Here is a 25,407-nt window from a genome sequence, read left to right on the forward strand (position 1 = left end):
AGACGCAAGAGTCACAAGTGTTCCCACTATCCACTTGTTGCTCGCCTTTGGCTTCCCCAGGAGCTTGCAGGGCAGGTATTATCGGCAGAAGGTGGTAGCGTGGGTGGTAGTGTAACCGTGTAGCATCCATCTGGGGTTGGCCCGGTTGGGTCGACCGTCGGACCCTGAAAGAGAAGATCGGCCGTGTCCAGTCAATGGAGCCATTTGTGGCAGATGGGGGGCAAAGAATAGTGCGGTTGAAACGGAAGAGCTTCAACCCGCCGCCTGGTGCGGTCTTGGCAACTGCAGAGCAACAGAGAAGGTCCGCTGCGCTGGCACCTTTGACATTGATGCTGAGAATCTCTCCAAAGTATCCGTCTGTCGCGTTTTGCTACTCGGTACCTTACTCCGTGCCAAGCATGCAGGCGTTTATGCGCCTTTGCTGACTTTGAGCGGGAGCTTGGGAATAGAGAGAGAGGGTGTACGTAGAGTCAGGAAAGCCAATAAGGTACGGACCGAAATGTGAGGCACTGGATGGGGAGTGATGTGTATGGAAATTGCTTGAACCTTGGGTGAAGGCCCGAAGGGTTGTGGAAAGGGGGTGGGGGAGGGTTGGGGGTGATGATCCGAGTAACGGTGTGTTGTTGAGTTCTGGTGCGGTGCGATGAGATGAGACGAGTTGATAGGCGTACCTACAATAAAGTATGATGCTCCATTAGGTCAGGTGTGTTGACATTCTTTCATCAAAAAAAGAGACACCGAAAACCGACATTGGAGATCTAACAATGTTGGATTGTCAAGACTTGATGGGGGTTGGGTCTTGAGTGAGCCCTGATGCGCATAACCGCCCTGTCTCGTCCGAGATAACCGGTAGGATCTGTAAAATGATTGCGCGACATTCGTACGGCTATAGAGAGACAAGAACAGGTCTCCCCGGTCACGCTGAGCATCATCCTATCGCTACGTACGGTCAAGTACGAATACAAGCGCAGTTTCTTGACTCCTTCATCAGGATGGCGCTCTCATCTCATTCCGCCCCATCAAGCTCCATCCCGCGCAAGAGAGAGGTCTGTGGAGTCCAAGCTCCAATGAAGGTTATCGAGCTGGGCATGTCTTGAAAGTGTTACATGACCAAATTAGCCGCTCCAACCGCTTAAACCTGCCATGACTGAGCGAGGATCGCTGGGCTGGCTGGTTAGGTGATTGTTGAAGCCCACCACTATCTGCACAACAGCACGATTGCCGCAGCGCAAGCTTGTTGCTGGTTCGCTGTTCGGTGTTCCTGGCCGAATCAAGTGCGAAAGCTTGGTTGAGGTTGGCTTTGCCGGAGATGGTGACTTTGATCCCATCCCCAAGGTTACCGAGCCATAGGTGAGAGGTACTTCGACCTCACATACCTAGGCTGCATATGGTACAGCTTCGCTTCGTGGGATTGCACTATTCACTTTCAACGAAAGCGTTTCGTGGGGTAATAACAAGATGCCAGTTGGACTGGTTCCGCTCCGCTGCTCTGCGCTGCCACTCTGGCAGTCTCACGGGTGGCCACACATTGTCCGTACAGGACTACACTCCTCCAGGCTCTAGTGGTGCCGCCTTCGACTTTTGGCTGTCAACCGCCGATAAGATGGCGCCGTAGCACAGCGGCACGTTCCTTGGCCGGCGCTCGACTCGAACTGCTCATGTCATTGTGATCGCTTTGCGTATCTCGGGTCATGCTGCCTCATACTGGAGTTGCGACTCGCAGCGGAGCGACTGTGCGTGCACGCCTGTCCGTGCCTCTGCCTCGAGAGGTCCCATGTCTGCCTCATTGCTCGGTACGGAGTTGCGAGTTGCTGCAAAGACGTTGGATAGTGTCGAGCAAGCTGGGGAAACACAGGGAGCTGCGAGTCGCGAATATCCATACCAATTGTGTGCTCCGCACTCCGTACATAATTGGTAATTAGGTGGTAGGCTAGAGGGGGGTTCCCATGCCTATTTTGGGTACTGTTTCGGCGCGCTGATCCGCTAGCCAGCCCTGCTCCGGGGGGCACGGAGTGACAGTCCGGAGTCGCGGAGTCGGGAGTTTTGGCCACATTTGTTTCTGCTGGTTTTGGTGAATGGGGAACCCAATAGTAAGGGCATGAGGTGTCAAGGACTCAGGTTGTGTTGCAGTGGTTGAGCGCTCAGTGGTTCAAGTGTTTGGCGAGCTGGGATATGAGGCTTCTTGGCAGACGCACATCATGATTCAGCTTTATTTGGCATGATTGGTTGAGTGGTATTGGTTTTATCTTGGTTTTCTGATTGCGCGTAGAGTATTGGTCAAGGGCGTGCGCAGAAGATTGTTGAACCGGCAATGTGCCAATGCCCATTGTCTCGCCTGCGTAAATTGAGAAGGTCTGAGAAGCTTCCCATTTGGACTCTTAGAGGCTTGGGGCCTTGGAGCAGTACCGTGAAGTGTGTTTAGTAAGCATTTCTCTCGTTTCCATTCTCGCGATCGTCGGGTCGCACCATAAGGTACTTGTAGGTCGGCGGTCGGCCAAACTGTCCCGGATCCGACTGTTCATCACACCTCAGTGTTGCTGACCTTAGGTAAGCAGCATAGTACCTAGGTACTTTGGTTGGAATGTGTAAGATATGTAATTGTGGCGCGAGCTGACCTGAATGGGTTTAGGGATATGTGGCGCAGATCTATGTACCTTAGGTTCCTCTCTCGGCGTTCTCCATTGCGGGAGGCGGCCCACATCACGTCGTCAGCGAGTCAACCTGGAGCTTGTTGATTTTACTTACTGTGGGTGGAATCTAGAAGAATCCAACCAGCCTGCTGATTCATCCACACTGTCGCCATGATACTTCCCAAATGACAACACAAATCCTATCCTGGAATTTACTTGCTATACTTTCTACAGATGCCTACTCACGGCTTGGGCCACCTCGACTTCAATCCACCGGCCATGCCCAAACACAGCAACTCGATCAACAGCCCTCTGAGCAGATAACCGTTACCCCTCCACCCCACCTTACCCTTAGCGACGGCCGACGCGTCGAACAATAAGACCTACGATACCTTACTTAAGATTACCAACCCTACTCTGACTTGGACGAGACTCTGCTACGCCAATATGGAGAACGAACAACCCGAGTTGAAGTGGTCTGCACCGTTTGCGGTCGTGCCTCCCATCAAATCTGCTTCGAGAGACTTGCGCGGTGACAAGATCCTGCTTCCTCAGTCCGCCCTCGAGCAACTGCTCGCAGCGTCTCCGAGACCACCCGCGCCCTCCAATTCGACCTTCACTTCCTACGACCCCTTCAATCCATACGCGCGACAGCAGCAGAGCCTCTACCAAGAGACCTCCCAGCAACTGCCGAACCCTTTAATGTTTCGCCTGGTCAATCAAAAGAACGGAAATACTGTATACGCTGGCATCCGCGAGTTTTCGGCCGAGGAAGGGGAAATTGCGCTGGGTCCATATCTCATGGATGCTTTAGGGCTACTCCCTACTGACTTTTCTGTCGATTCCCTCCCAAAAGAGGCATCTGAATCGACATCTGGCATGGTTCTCGATACTGAACCACGGTTGACGGTCCACGCCAAGCAACTACCCAAGGGCACCTACGTCCGGCTCAGACCCCTCGAAGCCGGCTATGATCCCGACGACTGGAAATCACTTCTCGAACGCCAGCTACGCGAAAGCTACACAACACTCACAAAGGAAACGGTCCTGTCTGTGCGCGGCGTCAAGGGCGAAGACTTCAAGTTCCTGGTCGATAAATTCTTGCCAGAAGGTGACGGCATTTGCGTGGTTGATACGGATCTGGAAGTGGACATTGAGGCTTTGAATGAGGAGCAGGCTCGCGAGACTATGCGCCAGATTATGGCCAAAGTTCAGCCTGGTGCTTCTAATGGAAGCTCAATAGGAGGCGAGATTGACGTGTGGAAGCCTGTCAACGGCCAGGTTTTGCAGGGGGAATACATCGATTACGAACTACCCTCTTGGGATCGGACCCGACCCTTGACGATTGAACTTTCCAAACTCCCTCACCCTGATCGTATCGACTTGTTCGTCAGTCCGAGATCAGCACGACAGCGAGCACGACCGCGAGATTCAGAATATGTCTTTGGCAACTTCAATCCTGCTGAAGACGGCATCAAGTTCATCACTATACAACCCACAAATGTCGAAATGGAGAGTGCTGAAGAGCTTCTCATTTCAATCTATTGCTATCCGCTGATCGGCAACGATCAAGTCCCAAACCCAGCATCCTATCAACTCAGGGTCAGAGCTGAGGCGGGAGAAGCATCAAAAGATGTACCTTTTGGCTCGGAACCCGGGGACTCTAGGTCTCCAGACGAAGAGCAGTGTACGAATTGTCTGCAGTGGATTCCTCAGCGGACAATGGTCTTGCATCAGAACTTCTGTCTTCGGAATAATGTTACCTGTCCAAAGTGCAAACGTGTCTTGAAGAAGGGATCGGATGAGTGGGAAACTCATTGGCACTGCGAGCATGACGATGCTTTTGGAGATTCGCTGGCGAGCAAGGCCAAACACAATGCCGTGCGTCACACTGAACAGCAGTGTCTTGGCTGCGAATACACTGCTTCATCCTTGGTGGAATTGGCGCTACACCGCACAAGTGTCTGTCCTGGCAAACTCATTCTTTGCCAGTTTTGTCACCTCGAGGTACCACAAGAGGGGGATCCATTCAATCCTTCGGCAGAAACAATCTTGTCTGGCTTGACTTCGCATGAGCTAGCAGACGGCGCGAGAACCACCGACTGCCACTTGTGTGGCAAGATCGTACGGATGCGAGATATGTCAGCTCATATGAAGCACCACGAATTGGACAAAATCGCTCGAAAAAAGCCCGAAATCTGCCGCAACATCAACTGTGGCCGCACCCTGCATGGCGTCGGATCTGCTGGAGTTGTTGGTGCCGGAACAGCAATGGGTCAGGGACCCGGTAACGATCTGGGTCTCTGCTCGCTGTGCTTCGGCCCCCTCTACGTCAGCATGCATGACCCAGAGGGCAAAGCGCTCCGGCGACGTATCGAGAGAAGATATCTCGGCCAGCTGATGACCGGTTGTGGTAAGAAGTGGTGTGGAAACGAGTGGTGCAAGTCAGGGAGGATCAACCTTGGACTTGATGCGAAGGGTGGCAGCGCGCAGGCCGCTCTTCCGCTCGTGAAGCCGCTCGTGCAAAGCATTCCCGAGATGAAAGAGCCCATGCACTTTTGCGTCGATGAGGCTTCACAACGACGGAGGAGATTAGCGGAAATGCTGGCGAGTGAGGGTGTATGGGACTTTGAATGGTGCATAGCGGCATGCGAAGCGAGCTCAGGAGATTTGGATAAAGCGCGAGAATGGCTGTCCAATTGGGCGCCTATGAAATGATCGAGAAGGCTAGCAGCATTGTTGGGGACATATCGAGGCGTATCCAAAGGCGTTAGCAGGTATAGAGCATCGTTGATACCACATAGAATTGAAGTGGCAAAGGTGGGACTTGATTGTTGGCGTTGAGCAAGATGGTAGTATGGTTACGACTACCCCCACATGAATTTTCAAATACGATTGACGATAAGCATGAAAATTGTGTCGCAAAAAGAAATATAATGATATTATGGAATGACTGGTGCTATTAATACAATTCCACTTTCGATCCTAGTCTCCTGTTAGGCGGCTTGCAGATACAACCGAGAGGCCAACTGAATGCTTTAAAGAGGCTGGTATCCGGCTGTAGATTGACTAACATATGGCGGTCTTGCAAAATTAGCAAGCATCTCCTTTACTGTTTCTGATCAAAGTCTTACCTCAGGAAATTACGCGCGCCAACAATGGCTGCAGCTCCACCGGCGTAGATGCCGAGAAGCCTGCTCCAACCGGCGTTGCCGTAGGCTGATTGACCGACTGACAGCGCAATTAAGTCATAGACTAGACAGCCTCCAAAGATCCAATCACTAATGCTCGACAACAATCCGAACCCTACTCCGGTGAGAACCTTTACAGTGGTAGATGGCTGCTGGTGAACAAAGTATGCAACCGAACCGTTGTGTAGCAGGTCCAAGACGCCGATACCAGCAAAGGTTTTGGCAACGACGTGGGTAAGAACAGAGTTGACAGACTTTGTGTTCATGGGCGGAAGACGATTGAAGATGAAGTACAGTTGGGCAAGGCTATTAATGACGACGAAGATGTTTGCAACCTTCAGGTCAGATTTGTTCCAGAAGATCATCCATGCTTTTGAAGACAATCAGCACAACTCAAGAGGTAGACAGAAGAGTAAAGATTGCTACTTACTAGCAATGCAGAAGTTTCCGACAGCGTAAAATGGGGCAAAGTCAACCATAGTGCCTATATCGGAGGCCATGGGCTCTACTTTGGGGTCTGCCTTGTATAGGCGATATAGCCAGGCAAGCTGGAAAAGTTGCTGAGGGAAGAAGAATCCAGCAATGAAGAAAGGCTGAGGCGACCAAAATGACAGGTTGGCGTCGTGGACATCCTTCATATTGGGAGTGCTAAGCATGCCATAGTTTTGAGCTGCAAAGTCGACAGCAAAGGATAGCGGAGCCAACCATTTGGCAGTAGACAGTGAAACGCCCATGTTGTGGATTTCTGCTAGCAATGCTGTACACGTGAATTTCGGATAGTTAGTTTGAAGAAGAAAAGTCCTGGTTCGTGAAGCTCACAAAATTGAGGTCATGGAGATGGTCTTATTGGGTTGAGGAAGAACGGATTTCCCCCATGACGCTTTCAATTGGAGTTGTACGTCAGTGGTAGTTAAGTGGTACAAAGCCTCGAGCTCGGGTACTACCAACTACCGATCTCCGACGTTCCGGCGATTTCATTGAAGTTACAAGCTCATGACGCGGACTCCCTAGTGATTCCACGTGCGACTGCCACTACTTTAGGGGAATTCTATACGTCATTGATTATCGGTAGCCCGGAGAACGCCGCCAGTCAAGATCCATATTCTTCCGCACGGAGCCCAGTCCGGGCCTCCACTTCTCACACCTACTCAAGAACTCGAATCGGATCCGACGCGACGACAACTCATCTCTCGGTATAATTTCTACGTCTATGTGCCATCGGCTCTCAATTTTTTATTTCAATTTCCCATTGGAAAGTATGTCTCTTCGGGTACGTTGACCGTATCTCCCGCACTGCGCTCCACGTCGCAGTCAAACTCCAGTTCAAGTTTTCGCAGATTGGCAATGCTATTGATGTCGCCTGTGAGACTGGTGCGTAGCGTCTCCTGTGGTGCCTCTCTTGCCTTGGACGAAGCCTTCCCGGGTCGACTCAGTACACTCAAAGGATACCTCAGGGTCCTGCCTGTAGAACCTGACCCAATAGAGTAGTATCTTTCATGGCCGCTGCCATACTCCGACGTGAGTCGTTGTTTTCGTCTCGTTTGGCCAATTGTTTCGATGGCTCGTGGCAGCGTGTCGATGCTAGCTATACCAAATGGTTGGTATGAACATGGCAACTTTTGGACCACCTTTCGTAAGGAAGGCACACATGAACAAACGATCAAGGTGCTAATCTCTGCTTCAGACCACAATATTGGGGTTACTAGATCATCTTTGACAATGTGTATCAGCTTTGACGATTAGTCTTGAAGAGGTAGATTGCTCACGTGTGTCGTCAATTCCCATCTCGGTGACGGAGTGCATGCGAATCACAGAAATAGCGACAACCCTAGAGATGGGTCAGAACATGTTCTCGAGTCCAGTTCCCTTCACGCAGCTAGCGAAGCTCGAGGATCTATGTGGCACTCACAATAAACCCAATGACAACATGGCGATGAGGCCAAGTCTTTTGACCAGCGGCAGTTGCAACTTCCATAAAGTAGGAACTGGCTGTATGAATAAGATCAAGTCGGTGCAGAGATTGAATCCAAACTGATGTATTCAGCAGTCAGTTTGATATCTCGTTCAGTCACATACCGACTTCAGGGTCGAGACGAGACTTTTCACTTACGCCGCTCCACCATAGAACCGGGAGGTCAAGGCAAGTCCCTTCCATACCCACGGTCCAGGCTTTCGCAATCGGTTTACATTGGAATATTGGGATGAGGCTCTCTTCGATGGCCTGACCGCAAAGAAAGAGGATTATGGCCCTGTTCATCACCACGAGTCTTCGATCTGGTAGCATTCGTATGTAGAGAACAGCGAAGGACATTTTGGCGAGAGCCAGACCGTAGCTGTACGTTGCCGAAGTCGCGATAGTCAACTTTCTTCAAGTCAGCTACTATGGACTATTTTCAGGACCGCAGAGATGATGGATCACTTTGAGGAACTGCTCGTATTCTGAAACACTGACATCGTGGTGATGCCTGCCAAGTCCTGAATGAGCCGCTGCTCCTGCTGGTTAGCATTCGACAGCCGCACATGTCAAGTAAATTGCTAGGTGATGGTTAGGCGTTGACTCACAGATCATGGTCGCAGTGAACATGCCCATCGTGAAAACCTGAAGAACAACACTTATCAACTTTCCTCTGCGCAGAGTAGGTCTGGTCGAATGGGTCTGGCGTACCCAGCTAGCGGTAATGAGAACTATACACGACTTAGTGATGTCGATCGAATCCTACTTTCTCACACGTCACATACCGTCATCGAGGCCGTAAGTTCTCAGACTTGTTCTAACAGCCATTCGTATCGAGACAACCAGTGTAGTGATACATATCATGGCTACTGTCGAACCAACGAGCGCTCCTACCATATTATCCGTCATGGTATGCGCTCCTATAGCGGCCAACAAGACTCTAATATGCGCGACACATGCCCCGAATAACTCGAATTCTCAGGATTCCAAAAAGCTCGTGACGATAGTCGGTACTCTGGGCACTCTGCAGATAGTGACAAGTGACACTTTATGCCTGCAGAAACGAAAGAATCTGCGCCTCAGCCCATGATTCTAGGCGTGTCGAATGACTATGAGAGAAAGTTCTCACGCTGATAACGAAAATGTAGGTGAGAGGGCTCAAGAATATGATACGAGTGTACCATGGATCATATGACAGGTAAATGCCATAAGAGGGTGCTGTCAACGTTACTTATGCATGGTAGTGGGCGGGTTGAGCTGCAACAAGCAGTATTCGGCCCGCGCGACATAAAATTGAGTTTTCCAAATCCCGCTATGAACTAGTCAGTTGCTCAGTCATTTTCAAGACATTATTTGTTAGGTGGGTCATCGCATATGGATGATTTAAATCGAACAGGCTGCCTGCGTCAATGCATTGACCGTCGGAATCGAGTAAAAGCCAAAAGATGGCTATGAAGGTGGCTGCCAGAATCAGGTGATTCGACGATGGTAGTATTAACCTATTAGGTTTTGCTTGATCGCGGCCTTTGATCTTCGGGGTATGAATTGAGTCTAAGCAACTGTTCTCCGGGAACATGCATGTAAAGGAACCCAACACCTTTTTCTCTGGGAGGGGAACATCAGACATTGACTCAAATAACAGAATCAGCTCTTGGAGAGAGTTCCACTCAAGCAACCCAGACGAAGCTTTTGCCTTTTGACTAAAAAGCGCGCTGAAGATGTGGTTCATTGAGTTCAGAGGAAGCAGCAGTACCCTGATACCTCGTCAACATGGGATCTCTTGGCACATCACCCACGTGCGAGATGTAACGGTCCCTGGTCCAAACACATCGGGATTTCGGTTTTAAGCAGAAGCTCGGAGTCAAACTTGAGGTAGCACCCAATAGGATCGCTCACGATGAATGTTTCTGCGTGGTTGAATGTGTGTATACGTGACTCGGACAAAGTTTGTCCATGCCCTCCCCTGCCCCTGACGTACCTATGTCGACAGTGAAGGTGTAGGATCCACTTGGGAATCATAGAACTGATGCCCTCGCGAACGGAGGAGACTAGATTGTGTTTTTCGCTTCATCAGCACGACAGAAACAAAAAGATCACCGGGCCGTAGCAACGCAACTATCGCCATCTCTATAATTTGAATTGCTTCGCTGGCCACAACAGTCAGCCTGAACCCACACTTCAGAAATTCTGATCCATTACCGCTAGCCCACGGCGATCATTATGTCAAAGTTCAGAAAGTGTGTGGAATGACGTTAGGATCGGCGTCCGCGTTAACAATCTTTATCGGCTGAGACCGACTTCAAACGAGTAAGGAAGGCGATGAGCCTGACAATTGATGAATACGAGCGTAACAGAAAGGGGCGCTGCCAAAGCTCTAATGTAACATGGTACTTTACTCACTAATTGTTTGAATCGTGCTTGTCGGGAGAATCGTACGTATGAGATCAGATAAAAGCAGAACGTCCCTCTTCACTCTATAAAGAGTTGGGATCTTTTGCCTTGCAACTTTGTTGGAGTCATCTGGCAGAGACGAAATATCACGGAAAGACAACAAGCGGGAGGAGCATGGTAAGACTTGAAAAGAGAAGCCCGAACAGTCGAAAGCTATGAACTCAAGGCGTATTGACCTGTTGACGAGTGGGTGATTGTGACTTGAATATTACTTCAATGTTTGGGTTAGCCGGTATGCTGATTGGGTATAAACTTGCATCGTCAACGGCAAGATAACGCGAGTTGAGGGACGTTTTCTACACCATCGAAGTTATGCATATCAAAGGACTAATGCAGAGGCCAGTCGAAGTTTCATCGCTCATCACGTTAAGCTCGATGGGCGGAGGACATGTTGACAAGATAGCATCCATAGCAAGAATATTGTATGAATGATGGCTACAGCACTTAACAGTTCTCAAGCCCATTATCCAGCATCAATTCCCAAAATACAGTTTGCTTCTTGTAGGTCATGGAAGCTCACGGAACAAACGCTTATGATGCGAAATACGAGGAGTAGAGGGTTTGAATATCGCATTTCACTTGACAATAAGGAGATGAGACCGTGAAGCATCTCAACAGTGATGCTGAACTTTTGGAGATATTATTTGAATATACAAAAAATTGAAGATATTCTAATCACATTGAAATGAAATAAGCTTGTCTAGATTTGGTCCTAACCGTCTCGTCCTTAAGGAGCTACATGGCTCAACCAAGCGCTGCTAAGATCGGTGTAGAAACTTGCACCTCTCACCTTTGTTGGTGCTCCAGGTGTGGTTACGTTGCAGTTCTGGATCCAATTACCTTGGTTCTCAAGCTTCGTGGCGACGTATTGCTTGTAATCCTCCAGCCGACAAGAAGAACCAGGACCGCTGCTGCAAGTAGGTATCGGGTAGACAGCATCATTGAGACGAATGCGAATATATGTCGCATTCCAGGTGTCTTGGGTTGGGGGCGATGGCTGCGTGCAGGTTGATCTTCTGTTCGTTGGATTCCGGCGGGCAACATTGGTGAAGTTGCCATGTGTAGCGTTTCCAGCCCCGGCACAGTTCAATCTCTCAAATGCAATAGTTCCCCGCATTGTTGTGAAGCGAGAGCTGACGAATTGACGGCCATCGTCCTTTTGCGTACTTGAAAGAGGCTGCTGCTTGTCAAATACCCCTGAGGCGGCCACTAACTGGTTGAGCTGTCCATCGTTGAGGAAGGAGACGAGAAGCTTTGGTAAATTGAAAGTGGTCCCATCTTTGCGTCTGCCGGTGACCGAAGGCCCCTGAACAAATATGTCCATCAATGCGTTTAGGTAGGGGGTCATCATGGTCTGAGGCACATCGGTACCAAGGCCGACTCCGTAGTAGTAGCGAAGGTCTTGGAAGTACTCGTACTGGAGGTATTCTTCGTCCGAAAAGATATCACACCAAGGTGAGAGGCGGCCGGTGATCTGACTTTCGAAACCACAAAGATAAGGTATTTGCGACACATCACTTTGCGTAAGTGTGAGGTTTCCATCGATGAGTGCTTGCAGGCGGGTTAGGATTGGAGGAATGTAGACGTTGTTCCACGCAGTCACGTAGTCGCCTCCCTCCGTATCCTTGAAAGCTGGGCACATATCAGAAGGCGCCAATGAGTCGCCAATGCCAGCGGCAAAGCCTCTAGATGTCACGGACACGATATCACCGAGCAAGGTGGCATTGGTTCCCAAGAAACCGCGAACAAACAACTTGGCAGTCTGTAGGACTCGAGAGTAGTTGTTAGCCCAGACCATGAAGTCTTCGCCTTCAGTGTAGAGGCCCGGATATCTAACTCGATAAGCACAGGTGTTCTGTTGGGTTTGGATGCTATTGAGCATAACTCACCTGCTTCGCAAGGTGTATCCAAGATCGTGAGCCTCTTTGTAGCCCGTTGGACTCAAGTTAGCGATTTGAGAGGATGGATTAGTTAGCGCTGTTTGCCACCGCGGCAAAAAGCTCAAGCTGCCAGAGGCAGTATAGTTTCCAGCATGAAACTACACAATCAAGTTTCAGCTATAAATGAATATGCTTTAGATGGCAGACAAAGATATTACTAACTCGTTCCTGCATTGAGACCCATCCATTGTAAGCGCCAGTATCTGGGTATCTCGATCCATGCCGAGAAACATACGCCGCTTGATCAACGTAACAATTCTCCGGAATTTCGGATGAGATCTCGTTGACGTTGGGTCCTAATAAGCGATCGAAAGTAAGCGGCGCTGAAGCATCGAGTCGAAGGGCAAATGGATATATGTACCTGCGAACCAAGGACCGTTTGCGCCCAAGTGTTCAAGAGGGTGCTCAGCAGATTCACTGGCCGGTAAATTGATGTCTTGAATTGGCGCAAGGAGTCTCGAACTTCCCTCAACCAGGATTGCCGTGAGGCATACCAAGCCAAGTTTGATGGGTGCCATTGTAGTCCCTTTTCTGTGCCGTGCAACAAGAGATGTTTGCATTCGACATAAGCTGCCAATTCCTTGTTATATACAATCATAATTGGCCATCGGCCCGGTCATTACCGGCCACGTGCTCTTATCATGTTGTTTACCTTCATTCGTCTTGCGTGGGCCATTGTGCTCATTTCAGCAGGGTGTCATTGGCACCGTCAGGCACGTGATGAATGCATCAATGTGATTTGACAACCAGCTTGAAGTTGTGGGGAGCAAACGGGGATGGAATCCCAGAAAAGACGCTTTCTCCGTACGTACTTCCACTAGCGTTGCCGACCGCCCTTACCCCAGCCCCCGGGCCAGTTCCCGAAGCGGCGGAGACATTACGACAAACAGTCAAGAGACGGTATGACAACAGAAAGTTGCTTAGAACGTGGTTTCTTTGCGGAATTGGAAAACGTTGATACCCAATCGCGACCACTCCGCAGGATCACACTCAAGAGCAGGTACTAAAGGACGAATGAACGACTAATAACTTGAAGGGGACATATGGTCACGTAGTCTATCTAATGGTTGACCAATAATCTGGATGGCATCGAAATGCTGATGCGGTAGTGTTGAAGAAATATGAACATTCGGAAAGATGAGAGACGGAAAGGAGATGAAAACCCAGGAGTGACGCCAGGTTCAGCCTCACAAGCATCCGCCGGCTGAGACATTGTCCGACCGTTATTGATAAGTCGTCAACATTTCGTTAGAGACTGAAATCTATCCTCAAGCATGATTAACAGAAACAGATCTAGATTTGAAGTGTCAATGCATTTCAGGAAACAGGAAAAGTTGGGCCAGAAATTATTGGCATCGACCTATCGGGTCACATGTAACCGAATCAAGCCACAGGGTTCTCTCAACATTGATGAGCTGTTTCTTACAGACTTGATTACATACTCATCACTGAATCACGCGAAACGATTCGCGGTTTGAACGATCTGGAGCTTCGCAAAAATAGCCGATGACAACCCACTATATTGCTAGGCGGGTTACATGATAAATGTTACGAAGAAATTTCTAGTACATGAGCTCGAACACTAAGATGCTTCTAGGAAGATTACTATCTATAGTTTGTAAGAGCTACGTAACCAGAAATCTCGGAAGCACTTGTACTGGAGAGTTCATGGTTCCACGAATCAATTGATTAAATCCAACATTGTGTCCTTGCTTCAGCTCGCCCCTCCCTAGGTATGGTAAGTGGGTATATCCACTACACCATTAGCAACGTAGTTGTAGCAATCTCCAGAGCAGCCAACATTTCCCCCGTTCGTGAGAAGAAGTTTAGGGTTTCCGTTTGAGGGGCCAGACTCAGGGGTGGCGATGATGCGAAGTTCTCTGGAGTAAGCTGACCACTGCCCGACGTTGACTACCTTCCAACCGTTTGGATCGACGGCATCGCTGTTCACAAACACCTCCTCACGGCTACTTCCGTTGGCGATGAAAACACCACTCGTGCCATTTGTCCCAGGCTCCGTAGTCCAGATGACGAACGGGCTCCCGTTAGGATTCAGCTGGCCGTCACCAGGAATAATGGGCTGAAGTTCGGCAGAGCCAAAGTTCAGGGGAGAGTCGGAGACCTTGTAGTAGACTGGACATCCGCCAGCGATAGGGCCGCCACAGTATTCAAAAGTCATGACATACTTTTGTGAGATGGGGCTATATGCCACTGTAGCCATGCCGGGCCGCACTCCTGCATCTGCCTGGGCGACGTCATCGACTTCATCGCTCCATTGACGCAGGTCTTTGGTTGTTTTGTGAGAAAGCTTTTGGTTGTGATCGGGATCCACTTGAGTGGAATAGTAACACACAAGCTCTCCTTCGTGCATCAGCAAGAAAGGCTCCCAGACTGCCTTGTCCCCCCGGGCGATTGTCTCCGGACCAGGGCCGTAGACTATATGGCTGACAAATGCCCACGCCTTTCCTTGATCGGTGCTGGCATACAAATCAATGTACGCCTGTGAGAGGTTACGTGGCGTAGAGACACCGGCCAGGAGAATGGTGCCTTGCGGAAACCCCCCCAATGGCTGTGGAAGCTCGTAGAGGAATGGCTGATACCAGTTTCCCCAGCCATTGACCTGATCGTCGACTCTGGAGAAAGCAGTGAACGACGCTCCACCATCTTCTGACTTGTAGATGGGAAAGTAAGTCAAAGTTGCCGCGGGGTCATAGTCTTCCCAAGACAGAAGAAGAGACTGGTCAGGCAGCTGGAGAGTTCGGCCGTATAGAGTTCTCCAGCTAGTCGCGGTCTGCTCTGGATAGAATACGCCATTGTTGTTGAAATTGCTCCAAGGCTTAGGTACGGCAGTGTTCGACATCTGGGCTGCCAAGCTCGCAGTGGCTAAAACTGCAATAACAGAAGCCTGGATGATAGTGAACCCCATCATTAGAGAGGAAGGTAGGACGATTCTTGCGATGAACAAAAAATATTGGGTCGCGATTTAAGTTGCTGACAAAATTGCTGGAATGGTGCTGGGCAGTGAGGTCAACTTTGGGAAATACCTTGAGTCTATTATATAGTCGGCCTCATCATTGTCATGTTGCCGTACTCCGGGTACATGACTACGGAGGCTACTATTGTGGAGGATCTAGGGTCGTGGTCACCTGTAGAAGGAGATACGCCCATTGTTAGAATTACAGGCAACTTGCAGTTGGAGAACGAAACCATTTTGCAGTTCGCGGCGTAAGCACCAATCAGCCCAAGTGTTTTCCGATGCTTAGGCCCCATTCCTCGTATCTAGACAAAACGCTTGGGCCTGTTAGTTTAAGCCGCCGAAGATCGACAGCGGGGAAACAAATTCCTACATACATCGCCTGTATTAGCCCCTCGGTCATAGTAGTAGCGAAACATATTAACATGCCAATCAATCAAAACAGAGTATTTCCGATGCCTGTGTCGTTGAAATATTTGGCTCGTCGCGATCCAATCACAAAACATTTGTTTTCGAATCAATGCGGGCACCATGCAACATCTTCGTTAATCATCATCATGCGAGCCATTGTGCCACCTCAGATGAGTAAACCTCGCGGTCATACAACGCGTGTGAACGATGCAAGCTCCTGTGCCACAATCCTCGTAATGATGGTTTGGGTCCACTCTCAACCACTGAGGGGTTTGAGATTATCCTGGACGAGTTTGAGAGGTATCTCCACGACCTCATAAGCTTGCAGTTGTCTTCTTTTGGGAGAGAACTCTCAGAACGCCCTCGCCTCGGATGTTCAAACAGTATGTTGCCGGCGTGAGCATGTGAGATGCATATTACCAGAAACAGCAACGTTAAATAGCAAGTAGCAGCCATGCGTACTCACTATGATGGCTTGATACACAAAAGTGGCCTCGAACTGCGTATTGACTATTTCCAACATAAGTCTTTAGTACATTGATACTCTAGGTTTCCATTATCGTTTCCGTAGGATATGGGCATGAATTACGTCACAAAAGTCGATGCCGATAAGAGAAGACAAATTAGCCAAATATGTGTACATTGTAAGAACGGATCTTAAAGTCTCTCTGCTGGCTTGTATAGTGGAATCCAACGAACAAGGGCTGGAGACTTCTTTCGCGCAATATATGAGCTTTGAGGCGAAGATGAAACAAGGTCAAGTATGTAGAAATTGATTCTGGAAACCGCCTGAAGTGTTTTATAAGCCAAAAGAATGATGTAGTTTGCATGTAATCGCCGCGTAGAATCTTGAATAATGGCGATACTGTTGCAGCTACAAACCCAAAAAGCAGGAAGCAACCATTCCCTTACTTCCCTGGAGGCAATCTCACGGGTGCATTTGCTTCTCTAGCCGCTGTTACAATGTATAGCGTATTAACCATCACGGCCTTAAGGTTCCCGCGCTAAACAAAACCGCGATTCCGCGACACCATTCACCGAGTAGCCAGCCAAATTCATGGGATCATGCAGGTAGTTACAGGTAGTCACGTCACTAAGCTGCCAACGGCTGGAATGCTCAATTGTGGCGGGGGAGCGATCAGTAGTGCATTATCCGACGTCGTTGAGAAGATTGGGATTAGCTCTTTCATAACTGCACATCCGAGCGGCTAGATGCGGAGATGCTGCAAATATCAGACCTGTCGGCTACGGGCCACCTTAAAGTAAGCAGCTTTTGTTTCGGCTAGGCGGGGTCAGCATCGCTCATGGCCACCATCGGCTAAGGTCCCCTAGATAAGCCGCACGTGAACTTGGTGGCTTAAGTGCTTGGGTAGATGGGAAGCTAGTCGTATCCGCTCTGAGCCCGCACTGTGTCGTAGACCCCAACTTTGGCTGTAGTCGGCCAGCTCTCCAAAAGTACATATCCGCTGCACACATACCTAGTAGTTCCGAAAGGACAGGCGATAGATCTTCACTATGACTGTTGTACCTAAGGTATAGGCCTAATGCTATCTATTCCGATGCGGGCGGTGGGATGAAACCGAGCGGCCCGGTACGCGACAGTGCGCCTTGCTCGAAGCCGTCGTCTTATGCTCCGGATCAAGAGGGCCATCTATCTTTGTGCCTATGATCGACTCGAGATTTAAACACTCGCCGAACCCCAAGAATCTATCAGATGCGGAAGTATCTTAATTCCTTTGCAACTTTGACTACCTGCGCTTGATTCATCTCCCTCAGCTCCTCGTCACACAAGTAGCCCGACTGTGCTCTCATCAGCTCAACAACTTGTAACCCCGCAAATCCGCCATTATGCTCGGAAAAATTGCTCTCGAGGAAGCCTTTGCCCTCCCACGGTTTCAAGAGAAAACACGTTGGTGGGCAGGACTCTTTGCCATCGACCCTGAGAAGCACGCAGCTGAAATCTCCGATGTCGCGGACATTCGGCTCAACTACATGGATAAACACGGTGTTGGGTTCACCATTCTATCGTACACAGCACCTGGGATCCAGGACATCTGGGATCCGAAGGAAGCACAGCTGTTGGCCAAAGAGATCAATGATTACATTGCTCCCGAGGTTAAGAAACACCCTGAACGTTTCGGCGCGTTTGCGTGAGTCATCCGTCTTTAGAAAGCACTTGAACTATTCTGTGGCTAACCTGTGCCAGAACCCTTTCTATGCATGACCCCAAGGAAGCTGCCGAAGAGTTAAGGCGTTGTGTAACTGAGTACGGCTTTTTGGGCGCGCTTGTCAATGACACTCAGCGGGCAGGCCCTGATGGCGACGACATGATCTTCTACGACGGCCCGGAGTGGGATGTTTTCTGGTCTACAGTGACCGAACTTGATGTTCCTTTCTACCTGCACCCAAGAAATCCCACCGGAACGATTCACGAAAAGCTATGGGCAAAGCGCTCGTGGCTCATTGGACCTCCATTGAGCTTTTCGCAGGGAGTCAGTCTGCACGTCCTTGGAATGGTCACAAATGGCGTTTTCGATCGCCATCCCAAGCTTCAAATTATATTGGGCCATCTAGGAGAGAAGATACCATTCGACATGTGGCGCATCAACCACTGGTTTGAGGACGTGAAGAAGCCGCTGGGGCTGTCTTGCAAGCGAACTATCCGCGAGTACTTTGCAAGCAATTTGTGGATCACGACCAGTGGGCATTTTTCCACCACGACTCTTCAGTTCTGCATGGCTGAAGTAGGAGCGGATCGCATATTGTTTTCGATTGACTACCCTTTCGAGTCCTTCTCGGATGGATGCGATTGGTATGATGCTCTTCCCATCAATGATAACGACAAGAAGAAAATTGGGCGGGACAACGCCAAGCAACTGTTCAAGCTGCCGGGATTCAAGGACAGTGAGGCGTAAAGCCAATACTCAAATGAAGCTTTGTAGGTGAGACTAGACATGGACGTAAAGGCGAGGCAGTGGATACAGCGTCGCTTTGCAAGCGGCCTATCAATCACAATTGATAATTTCAAAATACCAGATACGATTCTGTAGTATGCATTCGTGTGTGATAGCGGCCCACTGGTAGGCATTCTGTGATTCGTAACTTCACTATTGACTGGCTACATTATTATCATTTGCCCATGGATGTAGCAAGAGTCACGAAGAATCAATTCTCGCGCATAAGAGCATCAAGCAGGCTCAAGATTAAGTACTCAAGAATAGCATGATTAATGAGTGTGTAAGATTGCCGGAACAGCTACTGCTATCCGAGAGACTCTTCGCGTGCGTGAGACATCGTACGGCGACCTTGAAGTCATAGCTTATCAGGGCTGGTTTGTGAGGCAGCTGATCAGCAATTACTAACTAATTCTCGTTGTGCTAACATCGGAAGCCATTTAGGAACTTCCGAATGCGGCACTGTGAGCGGGGGTGGGGACGCGGGGTTCGGGGTGCAGGGTCCGGGAGCCGGCAACCGATGTGCCTACTGCAGTAAGAAACTCTCTCTTATCAGGTGATCCACACAACTGAGCAGCCCTGTTGACTTGGACTGACCGACGTCTGATCGTTTGTAGGAAGGCTTACGCATCTCCATCGCTCCACGAAAATCCTCAAGCTTCTCGTGCTCCTCACATCATGCCTCGCCCCAAAGTCCCCGAGAGCCAGCGTCAGCGTGCTGCTGAGGCCTGTAAGTTCTGCCGCGAGGCCAAGAAGAAGTGCAGCGGCATTGCACCTTGCACTCAATGTGTTCGCCGTGGTCTTGAACCCGACTGTCGCATGACGTATCTACCCAGAGGTTCAAGAACGATAAGGCCCTCAATTACAAGGGCTAGTACTGCTGGTGGGCGAAGATCACGCGCATCCTTCGAGCACGGTTCTATCACAGTGTCAACAGCCGCTTCCGGGTCATCAAAAACTCGTCCGCGACGGCATATTGAGATTGACAAGGAACCGTCTCCAAACCCATTCCCAATGTCTCCTTCAGTTTCTCAACAAGAATCCGAAGAACCCTGTGTTGATGCGCATCAAAGTCCCATGACACCTCCTCGAGAATCACACACCAGAGAGGGTACTCAGCCAGAATCCTCTCTACTGGCCAATCCAAGTAGATTACTCCGGAGTGCCCACGGTGAACAAGGTAGGTAGTTATCGGGCGGTTTATTCAACCTACTATCGCGCCACTGAGATTGCTGACTTTAAACGTACACATAAAAGTATTCGTTGGAGGCGCTGCAGCAATTTCGTTCCTTCAAACCGTTCGACAAGTGGTGGTGAGACAGATTGGCCCCTCACCTTTCTCTCACAATGATGGAATGGAAACGATGCTTGAGGCCGCGTCTCCGGAGGCAAGGCGGTCGATCTCATCAGATGAGGTCGTGGACTTGGGCGATCAGCAACGACTCGATTACTTGAAATGTTACTATACAATCGTAAGAGAACTTCCCTGCTCAAATCTGATTGTAACTAAGTATCTTGCCACAGACGGAAGGTCTCATCAATATTCTAGACTCTGACGATCAAAGGGAGTTAATGTGCTTAACCGACAGCATCTCTATCGGAGTTACATCACCCTTTGACGAAAATGCTTCCGCTGACAAGGCGGCTTGGCCATCAAAACAATCATCGCACCTCTCAGATGCCATCAGGGACATGGTAATGGCAATAGGAGCACAGTGTAGCAGCGCACTAGAAGCTCAAGATCACAGCTTCACATTCTTTCGCAAAGCACAGCGACAAGCATTCTCTGGACTGCTAGAAGATCCAGACTTAGACATGGTCAGACTTTTCTTACTCATGGCATTCTATATGCTTGGGAATTGCCGCAGGAATACAGCGTATATGTACATATCCATTGCTGTAAGGGCTGCTCTTGCACTTGGCCTTCACAGTCAGACTATGTATACGTGTGAGCCGAAGTCCCATCAGTGTGGACTTTTGAAGTAAGTCATCCCAAACCGAAACACCTCTTTAAAATTTAGTCGTATCTCGCTCACATTTGCATCGCTTTAAAAGATCAAGAGTCTGGATCAGTGTGCGAATTCTAGACAAGCTAGTGAGCTCTCTCTTGGGCCGGCCTGCCGCCACGGCAGGAACGGATACTAGGCCTCTGATCAGAGATTTGGCACCCGATTGCGACTATGGATCGAAATATCTTGTGGCAACGTGTGAGATTGTTGAAGTCATCAATGATATCAACAACATCTTATATCACGGTAAAGATGTCACGGTTCCCGTCGTGGAACAGCTTCTGGTCAATATAGATAGCTGGAAAAGGAATCTGCTCATGCCCTTGGAAGGCCCGGAAGAGCCTGAAGCTCTGGGAGACTCCATCGAAGCCAACCGAATGGCCGTTGCCAAGATCCATGTATCTTGTCTGTATTATTTTGCTGTCACACTAGCAACTCGGCCGATATTCATCTCCTCCCTCAACAGTCAAGCAGGAAACAAGATTCATCACCCGCCGCTAGCCGCGGCGTGCATCGAAGCTGCCGTGTATCTGGCACAAACTTGTGCTGACGCTCTGAAGGCTGGGCTACTCGAGAGAAGCATGTGTATCCTGAAGTAAGATTCAACCGGTTTGGTTTCAGCATCTGTGCTCTCTCTGCAAGGTTCGCTCTGACAAAACGCTAATCATCCCACACAGAGCTTTAGTATTCTCTGCAGGACTCATTCTCGGAGTAGAGTGCTTCGCAAAGGTCAGCATCGATCTCGAGACCGATAGAGCATTTCAAGGAGCCATGGACGTTTTAAAATTTCTTGCTGGCCAAAGCCCCCAGGCCGCACATTACCTGGAAATATTGATGTCGTTGGCTACCGCCATCACAGAGCGTCGCTCAAAGTTGAATAATGCTGGAGGCAGTCGTTACGTCTCAAGGCTCTTCAGCTTGGAGAGCCTAAGCAGTGTCAGCGCTGGCAACCCGGAGGGACATACGGAGGAGGAGCCATCCTGGGCCTCAACTCGGGCTGTAACTGAACAAGGCTCTTTTGACGTTTGGCCTGGGGCTGACGGGGGGTTGTTAAACTGGAGTGAGCTCCAGTTTGACGATAGCGATCTGCACATTGACTGGCAAAGCTTAAGTGTATTTTGAGACAGCTATGCACAGATTCCTCGACAAAAGGGAAACGCCAGATCGGCAATGGTCAGAAGCTGTAGACGTTCAAGCCGTCATAATACCAGACTAAAGTTGCCCAGAAAAAGAAGAAAACAGAACAATCCCCTCACAACATTGGACTATGGGAAGTTGCATCCGAAGAGACCCTGATCGAACTGCGTGTTCTTACCAACAGTATAGCGGAGAAAATACAAATTATTGAAATGTGATGTGGTGACTTGGTATAGACGTGCGCCGCCAAGGGAATTGGAATCTGATTTGGGAAGCTAGCTTCTCAGGCACACATCTTGCGGGAACCAAGATCTAATTTGCTACTCTCCATCAAATGCTTATTGCTTCAAAGTCTTGACTGTCAAGCCATGTTGCGGTTTCGTGCATTGCTGGTCATGATGAGTCGTCGAGGCTCAAGATCACTGAGTTACGCGATCTAGACAGTTAAATGCGTGTGTAGATACGACAGCTATAAGCCTCCTTCTCCATTGTTCTTTTAGACATCCTTGCTATTATTCCGAATCCAACATCCTGAGAAGCCAACCCTGACCAGCGTTGCCTCAGTTCGGTTTGATCCGTAGATATCCTTAAGAAAGTCGGCACAATGCTCCGTGTGGAACGAGTTAACAATTATGCCATCAAATGCGGTTCGTTCTTCGAAAAGGGTCCAGAATTGCTTTTTCCAAAGCATCGAACAATGGTTTAAATGGTCACGAATTGAAGTATAATAGACTTCTTGATCACCCATTGCTTCTGCGGCTATGGGCTGCGTTAAGTTTTGGCTGTAGGAGAGTATGCGTTAGTATGGACGTAATTCACAGTGATTTGAGTAAGTTTTCATTGACATACTCAGCGAAGGCATTCCAGCTATCGTCATCTTTGTATTCCGTTTCGAACTCTCTGTCGTAGCATTGTGATGGAACCCAATAATTCAGCAAGGTATCGTACTTGCAACCCATCTTCTTCGCCTCGGCTGTGGAATTTCCGCAAGAGATATATTCGGCGTTGGAAGTGACATTATGGAAAGCTGCGATGTAGTCACTCGATGTTGGAGTTCGGATTCCCCCATCTTCTCCATCGGTGACCTTGCCGCCCGTGTTCTGGGCCATAGGACTGGGCACTAGAAGGTAGAATGCTGCGACCCATAGAACAGATGTCGCGAGGAATACGAGGACGTCTCGGAGAAGCCTGCCATGGTGTGATGTTCTCAGAGCTTGTTGTTGGCGGCGGGAGCTGTCATTCTCCATCTCGTCTTCGGTGGAAGTTCGCTTGTTAGGGTCGTCCCGAAAGCCTAAGAAAGGCTCATGGTCCTCCTGTTTTGACTCCATCGTGGCTTGTTCTGAGGACTTGTGGGGCACTTTTCAGGCTCTCGATAGCGGCCGCTTCGTCGTCGTACTTTCGTGATCGCTGATGATGTAGAGGTTAGGGAAAAAGAGAATGAAGTTCTCACGAGATTTGAGCCTACCTTAGACTGCAAAACATCCCAGGGGTTCTCTCATCGTCGTGCGTTTCATAAGCTCGAAACAACGGATAACATAGCCACCTCTGTTTCAGGCCCATCCAGACATTGGTGAATTTAGCGCTCGTCCCATGTTGGCCCAATACATGCAATTTGGTCAACGACAAGGTCTGAGCTCGACCGCGTGCGAAACATCAATGAGACGCATGTATCGAAGCACAGAATATTTCTTAGTTCTAGTGTAAAGCGGTCTGGCAAAATTGGTGAGCCCCCAGAGATTTGAACCATCTTCTCTCCTAATGCATCCTAAGCTCGCACTTAAGTCATTTACGGGCGTTGCTCACACTCATAAGAGACTCCACCGCCGCAGCTACCGCACCCATCCCAGTAAGAATACCAGGGTGACCAAGTATTGGTCACGATCCCCGTGCCATCTCTCTACTGTAATTATCAACACCAACGTTGCCATTTATGTAGAGGCGGCGAAGTTGTGTCGAAAAAGTAGTTTTCTTTCGAATCGCACTACATCGCCGTATCTAGTTGTAACATCAAACTTGATTTCGTCGACTCATTAATTGAGTGGTGCGGACTCATTGCAGCTTGTAGACATGGCGAGTGCGCACGCATTAGCTGTTCGCATACAAGACATATTACATAGGTACGGCTAGCTGAAGCCATTCACAATACTTTCACTGTGCTGAAGGCATTGATGATATCATTGGCCCCCGAAATATCCACAGCGCCAATCGACATTAGGTGATCGACACAGGCATCTTGACATGCACTACCATGGCCAGTGCATACATTCGTCACAATGCAAAAATCAGGTATCTTTCCCCAGTCTCCTGAGCGGCACCAAGTGCAAAATGCACGTATCAAGACGTCCTTTATGCGACCGCCTCATATCCAGAGCGAGAGTTGTGGGCAGCGCGGTTCGAGAACAGCCAGTAGATGACCATGCCGACGATGGGGAAAAGGAAGACGACGAGGCACCAGAGCACCTTGTGACTGACGGGTCGATCAGACTTAAGAACCTCAACTAAGCGGACGGAACTGTTAGCAAAGACAACATAGCTGTATGCAAACAACGGAGTATTTGGCCGTCGAGGACGCTGTTTTGAGGGAGACTCACGGAACACGATAATATCCAGTACAAGGACTATGAATCCGAGGATGCCACCACCAGTGCCATACTGCCAGGTATTGCCGTGAGCTGCTGTGCCAACAGCGGGATCGGATGCCGGCGCGGCGACAGCCAAAAGCGCGAAGCAGAGCTGAAGGAGAAACTGGGCGAATACTGCGTTACGCATCGTGATTTCGTTCGTTGTCGAGAGGGTGGTGAATGTGATCAAAATTGAGAGCTTTCTGGTATGGAGGCCGGTGACTCGGATTGATAGGTATTGTGATGAGCAGTGGGGTGGATGTGGGCAATAGGTAGAAGGATGTCGCAACTGATTATTCACGTGGGGACAGCAGTTGCATTAATATTCACAACACAGCAATAGAGGTGACGTCACATGTTCGTGTCGTCTGACCAAGCTGTGCTTTGCGCTACGCCCAGACTGGTCCATCGAGATCTTGCGGAACTTTGGCGGGGTTAATGATAGGCTGAATATGCTCTGCTGACCCCTCAGCGGCGGGCAAAGATAGCAAGCCACAGTAGCTTACATGTGCCTATGGCATTTTGTCTCGAATTTCTCAAAGCGGATGGTGTTCTTCGAATCAAGCTCAGGCTCGCTGATTGGCTTTCCTCTGCTCCGAAGGGCATGCTCCGAAGGTTTAGTCGCGGCCCAACCTCCCGCTAGGTCGGGGCAACCCGCAAGGTGTACACGCAGTTCGTCGGAGATTGATATCCGTATTGATTGTTGTTGACAAAAGTTTCGCATTCATTGAGCTTCTTGGGACCGTGGGGGCTTGATCATAAGTATGCTTGTAACGCGAATCTAGTCATGGCCTTCCAGTCAGTTCAAAGACGTTTGAGATGAGCAGCTGTTCACCACAAAAGTACCTAGAGCGTACCATGATTGGCAGTCTAGTCGTTCAGCAACTTCATAAACGATGAAAAGACCAGGAAGCTACGGACTTGGGCTTGAGGCATTCGTCATGGTTCATTGACTGTGCAGTCCAGGGCTTGTATGAATTCAATAGTGTTACAGTCTCAGAGGCCACTATGCAAATATCTCGCTATATACGATACGAAACTAACAAACAGCCCTAGAGAAAAAACTCGCGATGGATGGTACCGTGTACGATCGCGTATGAAGCTGCAGCTAGCGAGCCAAGGTAATCGTTCTGCT

General features: G+C 49.4%; 9 protein-coding genes across 9 annotated transcripts; 3 read left to right on the plus strand and 6 right to left on the minus strand.

Moving 5' to 3' along the window:
* Positions 1–3,077: 3,077 nt before the first annotated feature.
* Positions 3,078–5,348, plus strand: CPAR01_00615 (ubiquitin fusion degradation protein; the record flags this gene model as incomplete). The annotated part of the gene is made up of 1 exon (XM_060484905.1): positions 3,078–5,348. The coding sequence occupies one exon, from the start codon at positions 3,078–3,080 to the stop codon at positions 5,346–5,348; it is 2,271 nt and encodes a 756-aa protein (XP_060355762.1).
* Positions 5,349–5,668: 320 nt separating this feature from the next.
* On the minus strand, positions 5,669–6,555 carry CPAR01_00616 (uncharacterized protein; the record flags this gene model as incomplete). The annotated part of the gene is made up of 3 exons (XM_060484906.1): positions 5,669–5,714; positions 5,765–6,191; positions 6,252–6,555. 3 exons carry the CDS (start codon positions 6,553–6,555, stop codon positions 5,669–5,671), a joined length of 777 nt encoding a protein of 258 aa, XP_060355763.1.
* A 973-nt stretch (positions 6,556–7,528) lies between these two features.
* On the minus strand, positions 7,529–8,684 carry CPAR01_00617 (uncharacterized protein; the record flags this gene model as incomplete). Its single annotated transcript, XM_060484907.1, has 6 exons — positions 7,529–7,649; positions 7,731–7,852; positions 7,932–8,183; positions 8,241–8,317; positions 8,384–8,506; positions 8,561–8,684. The coding sequence occupies 6 exons, from the start codon at positions 8,682–8,684 to the stop codon at positions 7,529–7,531; spliced, it is 819 nt and encodes a 272-aa protein (XP_060355764.1).
* Positions 8,685–10,953: 2,269 nt separating this feature from the next.
* On the minus strand, positions 10,954–12,684 carry CPAR01_00618 (histidine acid phosphatase; the record flags this gene model as incomplete). The annotated part of the gene is made up of 4 exons (XM_060484908.1): positions 10,954–12,058; positions 12,116–12,264; positions 12,329–12,462; positions 12,528–12,684. The coding sequence occupies 4 exons, from the start codon at positions 12,682–12,684 to the stop codon at positions 10,954–10,956; spliced, it is 1,545 nt and encodes a 514-aa protein (XP_060355765.1).
* A 1,211-nt stretch (positions 12,685–13,895) lies between these two features.
* Positions 13,896–15,095, minus strand: CPAR01_00619 (uncharacterized protein; the record flags this gene model as incomplete). The annotated part of the gene is made up of 1 exon (XM_060484909.1): positions 13,896–15,095. One exon carries the CDS (start codon positions 15,093–15,095, stop codon positions 13,896–13,898), a length of 1,200 nt encoding a protein of 399 aa, XP_060355766.1.
* A 2,304-nt stretch (positions 15,096–17,399) lies between these two features.
* CPAR01_00620 (2,3-dihydroxybenzoate decarboxylase) lies at positions 17,400–18,466 on the plus strand (the record flags this gene model as incomplete). The annotated part of the gene is made up of 2 exons (XM_060484910.1): positions 17,400–17,701; positions 17,758–18,466. The coding sequence occupies 2 exons, from the start codon at positions 17,400–17,402 to the stop codon at positions 18,464–18,466; spliced, it is 1,011 nt and encodes a 336-aa protein (XP_060355767.1).
* A 618-nt stretch (positions 18,467–19,084) lies between these two features.
* Positions 19,085–21,636, plus strand: CPAR01_00621 (uncharacterized protein; the record flags this gene model as incomplete). The annotated part of the gene is made up of 5 exons (XM_060484911.1): positions 19,085–19,685; positions 19,763–19,977; positions 20,030–20,487; positions 20,567–21,109; positions 21,192–21,636. Coding segments are annotated over 5 exons (2,262 nt in total), but the record flags the coding sequence as incomplete, so codon positions are not given.
* Positions 21,637–22,147: 511 nt separating this feature from the next.
* CPAR01_00622 (uncharacterized protein) lies at positions 22,148–22,979 on the minus strand (the record flags this gene model as incomplete). Its single annotated transcript, XM_060484912.1, has 2 exons — positions 22,148–22,433; positions 22,501–22,979. The coding sequence occupies 2 exons, from the start codon at positions 22,977–22,979 to the stop codon at positions 22,148–22,150; spliced, it is 765 nt and encodes a 254-aa protein (XP_060355769.1).
* Positions 22,980–23,997: 1,018 nt separating this feature from the next.
* Positions 23,998–24,420, minus strand: CPAR01_00623 (uncharacterized protein; the record flags this gene model as incomplete). The annotated part of the gene is made up of 1 exon (XM_060484913.1): positions 23,998–24,420. One exon carries the CDS (start codon positions 24,418–24,420, stop codon positions 23,998–24,000), a length of 423 nt encoding a protein of 140 aa, XP_060355770.1.
* Positions 24,421–25,407: the final 987 nt, after the last annotated feature.

The sequence above is a fragment of the Colletotrichum paranaense genome, assembly GCF_030867605.1.
Source record: "Colletotrichum paranaense strain IMI 384185 chromosome Unknown Scaffold_1.1, whole genome shotgun sequence".
Classification (NCBI taxonomy): domain Eukaryota; kingdom Fungi; phylum Ascomycota; class Sordariomycetes; order Glomerellales; family Glomerellaceae; genus Colletotrichum; species Colletotrichum paranaense.